A 17,124-nucleotide genomic window follows, 5' to 3' on the forward strand; every position below is an offset into this window, starting at 1 on the left:
TCCGAAAAGTGTCTCGCCTGCACATTAATCTTTATAACAAGTGTTTGTCATACTCACCGACGAGTACAGGAAAAAGGATGCTTAAGCCATATGAGCAGCACCGGGCTTTGTCACTGCTGGCGGTTCTTTTATTTTATAATTTATTATATTCCTGCGCCTTTGGTTTTTTGAAAATCACTTAATCCATTAGGCAAACAATAAACGGCTGAGTAAGCATATTGCTTCACAATAAAACAGAGAAGCAGTGATAAAATGTGTTGTAATTTATAAATGTAATGCACAACATGAGAGTTGAAAAAAAGGTCAGACTTTCGCTGGACAGTGGCCATGTCCTAAGCCGTCGGATGACTTGGCAGAAACTGAAATTAAATAAAACGTAATCGAAACTGAAATCGATACCATTGGGAATGGAAATTGAATCGTACTAAAGTACGACTCTTTGTTGCACATGCACCTCGACTGAGACGCAGGTGTTATGACTGCCGAGAATGAGAATATGAGAAACAGGGCCGTTGAAAACTATCAGTGAGGAGGCGCCAGAACGGAGCCCGAAGATTGCGAACTTTTGTTTGGCTAAACAAGCATTTCAGCTTGCATAAATCACCGACGGCAGACGACATTGATAAAGTTGCAGTTACATTTCAGTATGTAAATATTTGCCTGCATTTATTGCTTATTTTTTTCGACTTCGACGGCTGGCTGCTGGGATCACTGAGCACACTGAGAGAAAAAAACAAAAGTCTGTTCATATGTTATTGAAATTTAACCATAAAGTTAGGGAAGAAGTGATAATTTAGCTTTTTGGGTGTAATCATTAATATTTTTTTATGTTTTTATGGAATGATTTTTGGTTCCGTGTTTTTTTTTGTAGGGTTCAGGCGCAAAAACTATTTTATTATTCGTGGCGCAGCATATAAATTGCATTTCCTACAGATACATTTATTGACACACAGCCCAGCCGCATCCACATTCCCATCCCCATGTACAGACTCATCTAACAAACGAAAAACTTTTCCCACGTCCACCCATTTTAACGTGTTACTTTCTGCTCCACAGCCATGTCTCACCTTGATAAATTACGTTTATGGGGCAAGCCGATACGTGTAATGGCCAGCAAACACCAGGCCGTACAGCTGCCCAAGGAGGGGCAGCCGGACGCCGGACTCACGCGTGACTACTCGCAGAATCCGCTGCACCGTTTCAAGAAGCCGGGCAGCAAGAACTACCAGAACATATATCCGCCGTCGGCGACACTGCATTTAAGTAACATTCCGTAAGTATTCGTCCGACTAAAAAAGTGTGAGTGTAGGTGTGTATGCTGGGAGATGGCTAGGTTGAGCACGACATGGCAATTACAATTACCGCTATGAGCAGCAGACACCCCGCGTGGCGGCCTCGTCTGCCAAATATGACACACCCCGCTGTATCGCACTCGTATGGCGGCTGAGGGATGGTGAGCCAATAGCCCCCAGCCAAAGGCCCCTTGCAGCGCCTGCCAGACGGTATCAATGAACCAGCCGCACAGCAGGCTCCCTCTTGAATCGATGACACTTATTTTAAACCTTGCCAATAACGTATTCTCTATCGCCCTTCAGCTCGTCCTGCTCTGAGGATGACATCAAAGAAGCCTTCACCTCAAACAGCTTCGAAGTCAAAGCATTCAAATTTTTCCCGTAAGTAATGGGAGCATGGAGCAAAAATTAGAGCCCTCTAACTGACCTTTACTAATAAGTTTCTCAATGTTGTCTTACAGAAAGGACCGCAAAATGGCGCTGCTGCAGCTGTCGTCCGTGGAGGAGGCCGTTTTGGCGCTGATCAAGATGCACAACCACCAACTGTCCGAATCGAACCATCTGCGTGTAAGCTTCTCCAAGTCGAACATCTAGAATCCGATCCGAAGTCAGGTTTACTGAACCTGACTGGGTGCCTCCGGCGGCTACAGCTACATGCAGATGCACCTGCAGCAACACCTACAGGTCTATTGGCAGCAACAAATACAAACTATAATCCGTAGTACAAGAAGAATGCACGCCAACTTCTACTGATAAGGCAAACGCCACAAGCACCACCCACCCAATCCAACAGATCAACCAGCGCCAACAATCTATGGATGTGCTATCCTTATTTTAATCAGAGCAACCAACTCTAGGAACTGTTTCTGTTTTATACACCACCATTAAGGGTGGAAAAGGACAACAAACGAGGAATCTTACTAAATTGATATAACAATAAATCAAGTGAAAATAAATACAACTTGAAAATAACGCGGAAATAGCATTTCAACTTAAGGCGCACGCAGACAACAAAACAACAAACCACAAACAAACAAACAACCCACTAAACAATCAGCAACATCGTAACGTAAGCTTAACTATAAAACTATTATTAGTTTTTAAGTAAAATGCATTGCGTAATAAAAACAAAACAAAAAAATATTTAAAAAGTAGGAAAGAGTAAAGCAAGCATATAAAAAGTAAAGAGAGGAGGATTATAACTTAGAGATATTTTTATTGCACTGTACTGTGTTTTGGTTTTAAAAAACGACAGAAAGTCAATAACAAACTGAAGAGGGAAATTACGTTAAAAATGAATTAAGGCAAAGTTTTATTATGTACATGATGCTGTTATTATATTTTAAATGAATACAACTTAACACTAATTTTTTACAAGTATGCAACTTCGATGGAAACAATCGCATAAACGTAGTTCGTAAATGTTTTCATTTTGCTAGATTTAAAGTGTGAGGAAGTATTTAAAGAGCATAGCACATCGAGTCCTAAGCGCATTGAAACTAAGCGAGACGATGTGAAGTAACGATAAATTGAATTTAAGAAGAATGTATTAAATTTAATAAACATAAATAAATCAAGAACTTGGACATTGCGAAGATACATCCTTGGCACGTCCGTTTGTTTAGAATTACGGGAGTATAATAATTTTAATAACAGTTAAAGCAACGCGCACGTAAACTCCACGTGTGTTTGTATATGTAAATGTTGTTAAGCTAGCACAAATTATACACAAACGATCAAACATACATATGATTAAGTATGTATCGAACTACAAAAACCATGAAACAGGAAATTAAACAAATTTTAAGCTACAAAAGTATAATCTTAAACAAAAGAAATCAAACCAGAAGGTAATTATATTTAATTATAGACATACTGGTAACGAAAGACATATACGTGTTTTAGCAACAAACTGAATGATTTTTTGATAATTTTACAAGGACCCCACAACGGACACAACACAAACACGCTACACACACACACGGTGACACACACAGAAGCAAACAAGTACAGACCTATATGAAAGTTTATATATATTTAGAAAGTGAAATTATTTATACCTTGGAGCAAAGAACAAACAAAAAGAGAAAAACCACTAAAATGAAAAAATACACAAAACGTTAAAAAATCAACTAACTGTAACTTACATAATATGGATTTAGTTTGTAAGCAAGAGTAGCAGTGATCGTAATTTAAAATTAAAACACAAAGAAAACAAGCAAATCGCAATACAAAATTCACAAGAATGGTAAAAATAAAATAGATGAATATATTTAAACGAAAAACGTGTACGAAAAGCAACAGTAAAATATTGTAAAATGTGAAATTGATTGAAAAACTATATTTACAGCTATTAAACAATCAATCAATCAGCAGGCAGTACAGAAATATGGTCGAATGTGTCAAAAGATGCATGCCCAGATGATCGTATTGAAATGACCTCACAAGAAATCGTTGACAATGCCTACCTAAATTTTCCATGTAACACAGAAAGCTTACCAAACGTTTTTGAGCCAACTCTAGCGTTTCATATACATACTGCAACTAGCTATCTAACTAACCTTAACCTTAACTTATATATCATACTAACATATGCTCTATGTCTATGTCTACTACTTATATATACACTATATACACATTTTGTTAGCGCATCAAACAAGGTAAAGCGATTTGATATACGTCTATATCAAACCCACGACTGCTAGAATTTCAAATGAGAACTCTTGACAAATCAAAATTTCATAAAAGTATTTAGCGAACTTAACTCTACAACAGAAGCAACCACAAACTATATAAAACGAAAGCTATTGCACACCTTCACACCAACCACTTCAACTTATCAATCAGAAAATGTTAGGGACGGAAATGAGGACGGGGTCCTTGCTGTTCCTTGGTATGCAGGGTTGAAAGAGTAATCAAATATTTAGCCCAACGATAACTTAGATACAATGGCGCTACTGCGTGTAAAGTTGATAGTGAACACGACACCGAGCAGCATACAAAATAATAGAACTAATACCGAATACAAAATACAAATAACTATTACGAATATACATTACATTCAGATAACAGTTGTAGTAAAGTAACAAAAGGCGATGGCGAATAGTCAGATGCAGCGTATTGACAAACAGTACACTTAAAAGTATTACTTTACCAAGTAGAGAAACAACTAACGATTAATTTAATCCCAAATTTAGAACTTTCCTGAAAAAATGGGAATCAAAGAAGCATCCCATACGTTACATTGGGCCAAGTCAAACTGTCGGACTCAAAGTGATCTTTTTTCGGCCGAAGCGCAGGACGAAGTAATCAAAATACCAGAATTGCATAACATAGAGATGGTATCTTACGAAAGCCAACAGTTTTAAGTTGTACATTACTTGTTCCAAGAAGGGATTTTACCAAAACTCGAAATATAATAAATTGAAGACTTATCTTGAATTCAATATACAAGAGAAGCACATGTTCTAATGTTGTGAGCCATGTGTGCCAAGAGGGGCATTATCCACGAAGGCTTACTTATGTGCTACTTTTACAGTTAGAAGAAATATATATGTGTATGTACTATATATTTAATTGTAGCTATAACTACATATTAATGTGTCGATGAAAGCGCAGCAAATTATTAAAGAAATAGAGATTGAGTCAACATGAAATGCAGTCAGAGAGTTAAAACTAAACACGAAATACAATCAAACCAAAATAGAGATAGGAAACAGTTTAAAGTTTTTGAGTTAGAGAACCCCATGCGCAACATATACAACATGAACAGAAACATATCAGCATTCTTTGACACATGAGTAGTTTACTTAGAATCCCAATTTTTATTCTCGAGAATATCCACTAATATACGTTAGTTCCTGCTTGGTTGAGACCCCTTTTGATCAGTTTAGTCCAAATACACATACAGGCACAGGGTTGTTATAGGAAAAATGAATGAACGGCGGGAACCGGTCTCGACCGGTTCAAATATTATGAACACATTTAGTGCAGAGCATGCTACAATTTGTTAGTTCCGAAAGGTCTAAGAGATATCGTATTTAAGAAGAAACAAACTACAGATGACATAGATGAAAGCATAGGCAATTTGTTCGATGTTTTGTAAGAGACAGGAGATAAATATAATGAAGTCGAAGTGCATGTACTAATTTGTCCAGTTTATCAGTTTGTGTTAAATGTTCTTTAAACTGAGTTTTTTATGTTTTCGCGCTTAGCCTCAGTAAACAGGATCTTAAAGTGGAAAATTCAAGCGGTGTTCAGCTTAATCAAAGGGCGCAAATAAAAAAAAACAAATTTTAACTAACAATGCATTACCTTTACTTATAGTTAGCAAAATCTGTATGTGTTTTACATAATGCTTTAAGACCGAATTTTTTCCACAGCATTTGAATTGCGTTTCTGAAACACACAGTACAGCATATAAGTTGACAACAGGCAGAAGTTCCTACTTTTTAGTGAAAACGATTGATGATTAAAAAAAAAAAACTTACAGAGTCAACTTGCAGCAGTAAATTTAACAATAACACAAAAAAAATTGTGATTTTAATTTGTTTGTCTTTTCCAAAGCCACTTTTCTTAAACGCTTGCTTTTATTTAGTGTTTACTTCCTTGATCTATCTAACACTTGTGAATATCTGGTGCGATTTTATCATAGGTCAGGCATTATTGCAAAATTTAAATAGGGTCCAAGTTTTTAATATTAACAATTAAAACCTAATGATGGTGTGACTTAAGTAAAAAGGGAGCCTGACAATGGCCAGCTGCAAATTTAATTTATTGGTACCCAGTCTTCAAGAAAAATTATCAATATCAGGCATCAGTTTCTGTGAATCGCTGCAACCAATCAGCCTTGTAATCTGCCCATGACTCTTAACTTTTAACCTCTTTACAAATCTAACAGCGAATAGGCACACGCGAAACAATCAAACATTTCTCGAAACAATCTTTAAGTATACACCAAGCCAGAACACTTTGAAACTTTTGTGCTCTCTAATTGTTCAACTTAAAAGTAATACCACAAATTAATCACTTACGCTCCAAATGAAAAAAAGTAAAGCTAAACGGCGATCTTTACGTAATGCAAGTTTTTCTCACCAAGTTTTACTACTTACTCGTATGTGTAATGTATATAAAAAGAAAAAAATCAAAACAAAAGTGTATTGATTAATAAATATAAATATATTGCGATTGCGAAGACAAGCAACATAACAAAACCAGCGCATGAAACGTCAAACAAAATGAACTAACATCCAAAGCAGCTACAAAACTCTTAATTAATTTTTTAAAACTTAAAGGTAAATTTTCATATTGCAATTGAATTTGACGGCACAAAGTAAAATGCGAGATTTAAACTGTACGTACGAATCGAGCGTTAAACTTGCTGAGCTGAAGGCATGTGCCAGTAACTAAGTGGAAGTGGAAGCAAATCTGCAGGCTGCGGCGTTGGTATCGAAATATTCAAATGAGCGCAGCAATGAGATTGCAATGATAAGAGAAGAATATTTGTTATGTTACAAGCATTAATTAATTAATTATTATAATATTAATTATTATTGAAAATATTTGAGAAATAAAAATAAAATAAAAATGATTCAAATCATTAATAAACAGTTTTTCATTCTAAAATGCATTCTTTATTAATGACGTTTCATACATCTCTGAGCATGGACTCCGCTCACTACCAAAGGACATCGTGTGGTACTCAAAAAACTGGATGACTGGATAAACGGTGAGTACATGGGAAGATAAGGACCAAAATTTATAAGCCTATGTAGGCAATAAAATCTAGTTTGAGGGCACGTTCACTAATTTTTACCTAAGCAACGGAACTCTGAAAGCAACAAAAAAAAAACAGGAGAGCTACGATTTGTAGCAACCTCTTGAGTAAAATTTTTGCGTACTCTAGGGCACTCTTGTGTTCACTGACGGATTAAGCCACAAGACTATAAATATACCACATAGAAACCGGATGTTTGTTTACATTTTGGCCAATCCATTTTTCGAAAGTTTAGAAAAGGGTTACATCATAAAAAAAAAAAAAGATGTTATGAAATTAGAAGTGCAGGTTTTTGTTCACATTTTTCTGAAATTTATAAAGGGATTACGTCATAAAAATTACACAAATTGCAAGCCAATTTTTTTCCTATATTTTTAGGAATCGTCTGCCATCTTGTATTGTACCTTCTATAGACAAGATTCTGGCGCTGGTGACTACGTTTATGAAAAAAGAACTTTCCGCTGTACTGCACATGCACAGCGACTTGAATCAATTTTACAAGTTTGTGCCCATGGGAATGCCTTTTTCGCATAAGTAGTTGTTGCTGGATAATCGAAAAAAATTCCCAGAGTTTGAGACGCGCCATCAAATCAACGAAAAACTGCGACCCGGCAAGGCTAAAAATGCGTCAGATCATTGAGGAAAACTTTAAAAAGTTGGACATCGCTTGAGCCGACCAGCTTAGTCAAATTGTTTTTGTTTCACATGTGTTTGATTGAATAACAAAAGTTTAAAGTTACATTTATAATATAGATTAAGTAAAAATGGAAAAAGGGTGTACAAATTAAGCAACTCTATAAAGTATATTCACATATATAGAATTTTACGGGGTCAGTCAGTATCGGCGATGCATCCCGAAATCTGATCTGCTATTTTTTTGTTCGTTCGCTGTGTTGCCAGCAGCTCAATTCCATGTGAGTATAGAACTCTTGCTACACAGTCTGACTGGCTGGGCTTAAGCATCTTTCATTTCGTTTTAAAAGTGGTGCATATTTATAGGCAGTCGATCAGTAATATCTTGAATAAAATTGTTGCATACTCTTGGGCAGCCGAAAATTGTGCTGCCTGACAGAGGCTCGCGTGTCTGCGTGATATGTAGCATCCTTGAGAAAAGTTCAAGTTTTTATTGCGTGCATTTGGGCGCAGCTCGCATCCTACTGAACTTTCTGTTCGCCTGGTGTTTAACCTCGAGAAATCTTCCCAATTGCAGACAAAAATGGCACGAGTAAGCTAGTTTTCGATGTTTGACACCAGGCCAACAGAAATCCTAGTAGGTGGCTGCTGGGTTCTGGGAATATAGAGGCGTAGGCAGCATATACAGGGGTTTGGGAGCCAAACGCGCCCAACAAGCGATTTTAAACCCCCTTGGCCAAGTTCTGACTACGCCCCTACTCAACGCAAACTGATATTCGACCACCTAATACGCTTTATGTTCGCCTGGTGCTTCAAACCGAGAAATCTAAAATTGTGCCCGTCCAACTGGACCTATAAAAAACCCATTTTTCCATGGAAACTCGTCAATTTATGATTTTGAAGTACCAGGCCAACAGAAAGCTGAGCAAGAAAACAGAGCTTTAAGCAAGTGTTGAGCGAACAGCTGTTTCGTTTAATGATTGGCCACAAAGCTACTCCCCTGGAAGACATCCGTTAGCTTTGAACTAAGCTCTCACTAGAGATGGGGCAAACCGCTGGGTGTTTCGTACGTGTCACGAATTTGCCAGAACAAGCAGTATATTGTGTTTGATTTGTATAGGGCGAAAAAAATAGGCACGCGCACATCTACAAGCAAGCGTTGCTTAAAAGTTTGAAACAGAACTGGATCGATAGACCGCTACGTTTTTAAATTATGTTTATTTATTTAAATATACATAACATGTACGTAAAATATATGATAGAGACAATTTACAGAATGCTTTAGATGAGATGTTGGATGACCTTATTTACTGCTAGTCGCTACGTTTAAGCAAAAGTCTATCTCATGGCTGCACAGTCGTTCTTACTTACTAGGCGGTTAAGTTACAGTAAAACCAGCAATAACAAACATCATAATCTATTTCCTTAACGTAAATATGAAAAGGTAATATTTCTTTACACTTTCGTCTTTCAGCGGCATTTAATTTCACTTTTAAAGCAAATTACCGTTAATAGCTGCTCTCGGAGGAATTAAGTTAAGGATGAAAAGTTTATGTTTCAAATCAGTGTTACTGAGTTTCTGCGGATTGTCAAAGAAATTATTTCCTAAATTATGGACAGTATTGCGTTTTGGGTGGGAACACTTGAATCATTTGATTCTAGCGCATACCCTGCGGATTGCTGTTGTTGGTGTTGCTGCTGTTAATTTGGCGCAATCGGTTGCCTCTGGCACCTCATCATCTGTATCACCTTCTTAAACTGTAGGTGCGCTGGCAAAAGGACCCGCAGCTGGACAGGCGGACGCTGTTCGAATTATATGAGGGGATGGCTGTTGGTTGTGTCGCTATTGGCAACGCTGCCTAATATTTTTCAAAAAAGATTCGGACCAACTTTTTACTTACCTTAACTGTTAAATTTTCAAAATTATTCGACCTGAAATAGCTCCCTTAAAACAATGAATTAAACAACTGTTGTTTTTATATGTATATATTTCAATTAAATAATGTAACATCGCTTACTCTCACGCAAAGAACCATTTCTGTTTTAATTTCTATTTGTTTTCGCGTTCCATAATTATACGATAATTGTTATTGTTATTTGTTCGGAATAAATAATAATGTAAAGTTAACTTGCTCTTTAGGCAATCACCGCCAATGCATAATGTATAACATGTAATTGCAAGGATCTTCCGCCGTGTCAAATTAGTCATTTCTTATATATCATTTTACGCTTTATGCAAAGTATCTGTATAATTTACTTTTTTTTTTCTTTGTGGCAGTGGTAATTCAGAGTATCATCCGTTTTAACGAATCCTCGCTAATGTCGCCCCGGAATACTCGTTCGTGTCAGTTGGTTGGACTTGGTCTTGATCCGTGGGTTAGCTTGTCCGCTGCACCTGCGGTATAGGTCTGGGGTACCGCATTAATATATCAAGATATATACATATTTATGTTTTTTATACGCTTACTTGTTTGAGTTTACATGCAATTAGTATAAAGAGGACCAAATGAAGAAGGTTTAGCAAACGAAAACGGATAGATTAACTTTATGTTTCATTTACTTTTTCGCTTCCGTTTATGGTGGGTTTGGAGAATGACTACAAAGTTGTATATACCGGGATTCATTTTTTAAAACGACCTGGGAAACTTGTGGTACTTTTCCGTACATCTATTTCGTATTGTTTACTTGCCTACTTCAAAGCTCTCTGCCTTTTTTCGATAAGTTTTTTTGTTAAACTTTTTCTTATTGCTTTTAATTATTAAACTTGCATATTAAGTAGGTAGCAAAATGCTGGTGGCAATATTTTTATTATTTTCGCTAATATTTTACTATTACTTTAAGATTTTTTATGTTACTTCGATCAAGTTTAATGCCGCGCTCGAAAAGGTATCATAAACAGAAGGAATACTCTGAGACTTTTAATGACTGGGGATTTTCAAAATAGCCGTATATATTTCTGGTTTAATGACGACTTCTATTAAAACTCTTGTTGTTGGTTCAGTGTTGTTTCGTTTCTTTTTTTTGTTTTATGGATTTCAGTCTTTTCAACAAATTGATTGCTTGGATTTTGTAAATTTGTTTGCTGGATTGTTCTTGTTGTGGCTGCTGTTGTTGTTGATGTTGGTGCTGTATCCGCCGCGACTGCTGCTGACAAGGGCTAAAGTTCAAACTAAACTGCACTGGCTTAACGTTTGATGGAGTATGCTCGTGATGTGTTGCACTTAGTTCTTAGGTGGGTTTCCCCTTGTTTTGGTTTTTTATTTTACGCCTACTCTAACTCCCTAAAGCCCTGAGCATTTGGTCTCCATTTACTTGTTAAGTTCGACAGAAGAAATCTTTGCCTCAATTGCATTTCTCGAAAATCGTTTGAAAAACAAATCAAAATCCCCGTAAAGCATTAAAGGGTTCTCAAAGTGGGCCGGAAATTAAGGTTACAAGGGCGTGGGCGGAAGGATCTTCGTGATTTGAAATTAAAATAAAGTTTAGGCACATTTACTACATACATAAATTCACACTTTCGTTATATATACTTAGGCGTATGCACTACCCAAACCATAATACATCTGAGCTGCCTTTCAAACTATCCGATATATCCGCCACGGAACCTGTCGATTGCAGACTCGACCCTGAAATCGAGTTATCAATACAATCTGCATTCGGTCACATTTGCCTTTGCCTATCCGATTCTAATCGTATGCGTATTATTTGTTGGTGGCTTAGTTAGTTCGCTAATAATTATAAGTGTTCGATATTGTGCAATACATTTCGGTAAATTAGTTCGTTTCTGTTTCATTCATTGTTAACTAACTTTAATGCCTAATGTGTTAGCATAATTATCAATTCATTCGCCGTCGTCATTCGCCAGCTAACAGTTGGATTGGTTTTTGAGTCAGTTATTTAGTGTTTAGTTAGTTTTAGTTATTCTAAATTAAATGCATATACAATTTGTAGTACTTGGTTGCCTGTAATTAACTATTTATATTATATAGTTGACCGGCCGTTAATTTAGGATTGTATACATATTTCAATACGTGAATACTTGCGTTACCTCCTTCTGGCTTCTTTGCCCAGCTTCGTTTGGTTGCTTTTTTTTCTTTGCTTTAAATGTACGATATGACACAGTGATATATATCCCATAGTGTATGCTTACGAATTCTAAGTACAAGTTCAAATACATATCTAACAGGATCGGGTTCAGAAAAGCAGTTTCAAGCAGCAAAACCCAGAACACGCACCATCCCAACCGCAGCCTCCAGTTACTCGGTCCACCACCAACTGACCACCTCAGATTCTTCACCAGGTCCCACACCTTAGGGTTAAGCTAACTACGACTAAGAAGCCACAATAACTTGCAAATAAACCAAAGGTTTGTCCTTCTCATGATATCCTCCACTTTTTGCGCTACTTTTATTTGGGATTTGTGAAATATGTTTCTTATTTGTAACCTTTGGTCGTTCAACGATTAAAGCTTTTGGGGTAATCAAATTAAGAGATTTAAGATCGGAAATTAAGTTAAGTTAATTAGATATTCTTGGGTTTAAAAACAAGGCGACAGTTTTAGTATTAACATTGACGATTCTTTGGTATGTACCACGTTAAAATCTTAAGACAGGTTGTGTAGCTCGGCGGTCCGCGAATCGCATCCACCACAAATGAATAAACCTGTCGGTGTGACTTTTTTAAAAACTACTCGCTATATGCAATAATTAACAATTCACTATATAAAAATCAATTTACTTCAACTATTTGGTAGCCTTAGATGCGGTTTATAACTCTTTGGATTAAGAATCATGTTTAACACTTTAAATGCTCTTCATCCGCATAAAATAAATCTCACAACAATTAAACGAATAATTTTCTATTTAAAATCTCAACGCTCTATCTGACACTTAAGTCGATATTATGTATAAATGGTTCAAATAAAATAATACGAAATGTTGGTTATAGCTGCGCTTGCGCTAGGGATTATACAATTTCGGTAAGTTATGCAAATGTTATTTAAACTTGAGAACTCAATAAATTGTATACCTTTATTTTAATTGATTTTGTTGAGTTGCTGAAGGAAGTTGTACTAGCATGAAGACGAATGATTATGCTTTTTTTGGTAGCTAACATACACTTTTATGTTTTTTAATCTATTTTGCAGTTTCCTCTGTTCTTATATTTTCTGTCTAGCTGGTATGTAGTTATTTATTACTATACTCCTTAGCTGGCCAAATTTTAATAATACGTTAATATAGGCTTTGTAATGCCCGTGTCTAGAAGCTAACTTCAACTGACGTTTTTTGTTTACAAGCAGTTTGGTAAATTACTTTTTAGGTATTTACAGTTCGCGTTATTTGCGGCTCATTGGAGTTTATGTAGCAGTGTTCAGAATAGGCTCATTTATATGTATTTTGTCATATGATTGGGATTAAGCACAGTTGGTCGTACATTACAATAAGCTTCAAAAACATAACTGCTGTAAAATTCTACTTAATCGCAAAGTGTTCAAATTTTCATTTTGCAGTATATATGTTTAGCATTACTTTATTAAATTTTTTAGTTTTTCATCGCATGTATAATTAGGTTTAGATGTTTATAAATATTTTACTGTACTGTTGTATATTAGTGTGTATATCAGACTTTGTTTCATACAAAAACTAAGCACATCGATTCTTCCATAAATTCTTGTATTTCTATTTTGCATGTATGTATCCGTGTGGTGTCTGCAAAGGTGGAGTCCGACTCGAGAGTTTTATCTGAAACGATCAGTCGCTTGATCGGCAAACATAAGTTTACTCCTCTGCGCTTTGGCCTGATCATATCTGTTCTTCTGATCACATATGCACGTGTATATAGAGTTATATATAAGAGGCGTAGATAAACATTTTAGGCAAATATATTGCTTAAAAAGTCGTAAAACATTTCATTAAGATAGTTTGTCATAGTCGCGTATTATACTTGAATAGATTAGAGTTGGTCACATTGAAACACACACATAACTGACAATGTGGTTAGCTTGAGGGGAAATTTAGAAATTTTTGGAACAGCAGTTTTGCTTATAAAAAGATTCCACTGCGAAATGGGAGTATGTAATAAATAGGTCATCGAAGTAATTGCATGTCCATTTGTGGCGTGTGTGTTTACTGAGAAGTTTTTTGTTTGTAAAAATTAAATGCGCGAGCAAAAGTTTGTCAAAGTTTTTTTCGTTATATATTTTTATTGTAACGCTTTGTCTTTGTCTGTTAACGCTGTTGTTTTTAATTTATGTTTAGTTCATTCAAAAACACTGCTCGTAAATGTTGTTGAATTCGGATTTATGTTAGCTAAGTGACTTTCCATTCAGGCTACCAATGCTAAGCTTCCTTTAAGTATTTATAATTTCATAATCTGTTTGCTTAAGAGGATTGCCATTGGGGGCTTTAATGACTTTAGTTGTCATCGTCAATGGTTTATGTTCGTTTATCTTTTGTATTTTGTAAATTTGTAAACTGTAAATACTTCAAAAGAAAACGTTCAGCATTGTATGGCAATAATTTTCGTACTTTTTCGTTAAGTAACTACGCTAATACGCAAGCACTGCAATAAACATTGAGAACATAACTATTTACAAACTGAGAGAAGGTGTAAAAAATTAATAGTTTTAGCGCATTCCCATTAATATTTATAAATTCTTTTCAACATATTTATTTCAATCAATTAGTAACAAATTAAAAAGTTTTAAAAGAGGGTCCAGCCATCGATATACCCTTAGGTTTACAAGTGACCTGCGTATAAACGTAGTTGTAGTTATATACCTTTCTCATAACCGCATTTAATACTCTTCTTCGCCCTTGCTCCTCACTTGATATCGTCGTACTCATCGCTGCCGTTTTTCGAGTCGCCCGACGACTGGAAGGCCGCCATCACTGCCGCCCTATGGTGGCCCTTGTCCGCTCCTAGTTTCTCCTCCCCGTGACTAGTGCTATTGCTACTACCGCTGCCACCCCCGTTGCTGCCTGGCTTCTCGTCGAAGGCGTCGAGGAAGGGATTGGTGGCCGCGTACTGTGCCCTATAGGTGCCCAGTGTGTGGTAGTTGTTACCCCCATTGGCAAAGGGCCTGCCGCTGGAGCTGGTGCTCGTGTAGAAGTCGTAGCTGTTGGTGGACCCCGTCATGGAGCTCACGCCGCTGCTGCTGGCAGTGCCCGCCCCACTGCCACTCCCACTGCCACTGCCCGAAGAGTGGTAGGATGAGCTGCTGGCCGAGCCGCCAAACAGAGCGGCCCCCGTCGAGGTGGTGCCGTTCTTGGGCAGAGTGCCGTACAGATGCATGGCATTGTGGTTGCCATTGCCGTTGGTGGTGGTGAAGGGACTTGGACTGGCTGCAGAGTGGTTGTGGATGCCATTGCCGTTGCCCAGGCCGCTGCTGCCGAAGAGCGCGCTGCCGTAGCTTCTGTGCTCGGAGCCTGCTCCCAAGCTCCCTGCACCCGATCCCAACCCGGATACCCCTCCCATTCCCATGCTCAACTTACTGCTACTGCTGCCAGAGTTCCTGGTGTCATTGGTGTATGTTGTGGTGGTGGTGGCCCCGCCGGCAGAAGTGGTGCCGCCTATGTAGGTCTTGGTCTCGGTTTCCGAAGATGACGAAGAGGCCAGGCTGTCGAATAGTCGCCGACCAGAGGAAACAAGCGAAGACGAGGCAGCTCCAGTCTTGCATTCCTTGCCGCTGGACAATCGCGAGGGCGATGACAACTTCTGGCTGCTTGTGTTTGTATTCGAGTCCGCAGAGCTGGTGGTGTACTTGCTTATGGCTCCAGTGGTGACACCTGGTTTGGTCGAGGAAACTGAGCTGGGCGTGACAAGTTGGTAGGTGCCCTTGGGCAGACCGTCGCCGCCACCGGGTGGCGAGGGCGAGTCAGGGGACTTAATCGGTGTAAACTGCACCCGTGGCTCCCGCTTCAGATACTTTGACATCAGCTGGCTGGTGGTCATGGCCTGCGATTGGGCCAGCAGGGCGTTCGTGGAGGCCGACGACTTGTAAGAGACCAGGTCATCCGAATCGTCCGAGGAGGTCGTCGGAGCCGAGGTGGCCGTTGAGCCAGCACTCAGAACCGTGGCCTGGGATGAACTGGAGCTTGATGTTGCGCTCGACTTGTTCCGCATGGCCTTGTAGTCTTCGCCGGCACAAAGGCCACTGGTATTCGCCTTGCTGGGCATGTAGCTGCTGTTTCCGAAGCCGCTTTTCTTCGCATCCAAACTGGCGTACTTAGAGCCGTAGCTGGGTTCTTCGCTCACCAAACTCTTGGACAGTGCTTTGTGCGGTTCATAGAAGTCCACATTTCCTCTGCGAGCTGCTGTCCCGTTGCTTTCCTTGTCTCTATGGCTGCTTCCAAGGGATGAGGCTGCCTCCGTTTGGGTGGTGGGCGTGGTGATTTCTACGGGCGCATCCTTCTGCAGCGGCGGCTTCTTCATCACGATGGAGTAGGGGCTGGATGGTTGGTCTACAATTTTGACTTGCTTCACGGAAACGGGCGAAGCACCGCGCTTGATGGTATCCGTGCCTACAAGAGATTACACGGGCATTAGCAACGTAATCTTAATCCTCCAATAGCATACACACAAAGATTGCTCCTACTAATGGTAATTATTTTTACTTACTTTTACCTGATCCGGATCCAGAGCCCGAGCCCGTTGACGCCGAACTACTGCCGGGGGAGGGTGTGCCTGGAAGTGGCAGTGGCGATTGGTCTGGAATTGCTGAGTCCACTGAGCCCCCCAATTGATAGGGCTGCAAGAGATTAGCAAACAGAGAGAGGAGCAGGGGAGAACCCGCCAAGTTGGTCATATGTTTATCGGCAAGGGCTTCAAGAAGCTTTCAACAAGGAAGTTTGGGGCGCAATACGTGCTAAATTTTTGTTTCGGGTGGTGCGAAGATAATTTTAAATTTTGAAATTGTTTTGGGTGTAGTATTACAGTGTTCATGAGTGTTTTATGTGGGTAGTCGTGAGAGACATACAACGAACACATTTAGATTTATAGACAAAAGACACTTTCACTTCGTGCGCAATGCGATTCATACTGGTGACGGCCAATTCGTTAACCAATTTGATATTGTGTTGGAATTTGGATCGGGAACATAGGATTGGGGTTGGTGATTGGTGAAGACAAACGTGAGGTGTATGACATGCAAACAAGGTAAATTTATTATAATTCGCCTCTAATATACTAAATATGATCGAATTAGGCTATAAATATATTTTGTTTCGAACTCAAAGGAAAAATATCTCATGGTCTTAGGACGATTTTATTTTAAAGGCGGGCTTTGAGCATAAAAAGTGTGCAGCTGACTAAGAGAGACTGCGATTTACGCAGTTAGTTAAACTTATAAAGATAGTCAAAAAATAAATATGAAAATGGCATCCTAATGAGTTGACAATCGACAACTAAAAGTCATTGGGAAAT

General features: G+C 38.5%; 2 protein-coding genes across 38 annotated transcripts in view; one reads left to right on the forward strand and one right to left on the reverse strand.

Annotated features, from left to right (window-relative positions):
• LOC128251996 (polypyrimidine tract-binding protein 1) overlaps positions 1-2,022 on the forward strand; it is a 151,201-nt gene extending 149,179 nt beyond the window's left edge. For 20 of the 21 annotated variants that reach the window (XM_052979336.1, XM_052979339.1, XM_052979337.1 and 17 more), the window contains 3 exons: positions 1,057-1,273; positions 1,596-1,673; positions 1,754-2,022. In XM_052979336.1, coding sequence (XP_052835296.1) covers positions 1,057-1,273; positions 1,596-1,673; positions 1,754-1,886 — 428 coding nt within the window. In that variant the 3' untranslated portion in view covers positions 1,887-2,022. Of the gene's footprint in view, positions 1-1,056; positions 1,274-1,595; positions 1,674-1,753 lie in introns of those variants that run through there. The other variant, XR_008267269.1, reaches the window with a different exon arrangement.
• Positions 2,023-9,671: 7,649 nt separating this feature from the next.
• Positions 9,672-17,124, reverse strand: part of LOC128251993 (rho GTPase-activating protein 100F) — a 36,253-nt gene continuing 28,800 nt past the window's right edge. For 11 of the 17 annotated variants that reach the window (XM_052979317.1, XM_052979308.1, XM_052979318.1 and 8 more), the window contains exons 10-11: positions 16,321-16,450; positions 9,672-16,223 (exon numbers count right to left, since the gene is read on the reverse strand). In XM_052979317.1, coding sequence (XP_052835277.1) covers positions 14,524-16,223; positions 16,321-16,450 — 1,830 coding nt within the window. In that variant the 3' untranslated portion in view covers positions 9,672-14,523. The remainder of the gene's footprint in view (positions 16,224-16,320; positions 16,451-17,124) is intronic. The other 6 variants (XM_052979322.1, XM_052979321.1, XM_052979319.1 and 3 more) reach the window with 2 other exon arrangements.

This window comes from Drosophila gunungcola, chromosome 3R (genome assembly GCF_025200985.1).
Source record: "Drosophila gunungcola strain Sukarami chromosome 3R, Dgunungcola_SK_2, whole genome shotgun sequence".
NCBI classification, from domain to species: Eukaryota; Metazoa; Arthropoda; class Insecta; order Diptera; family Drosophilidae; genus Drosophila; species Drosophila gunungcola.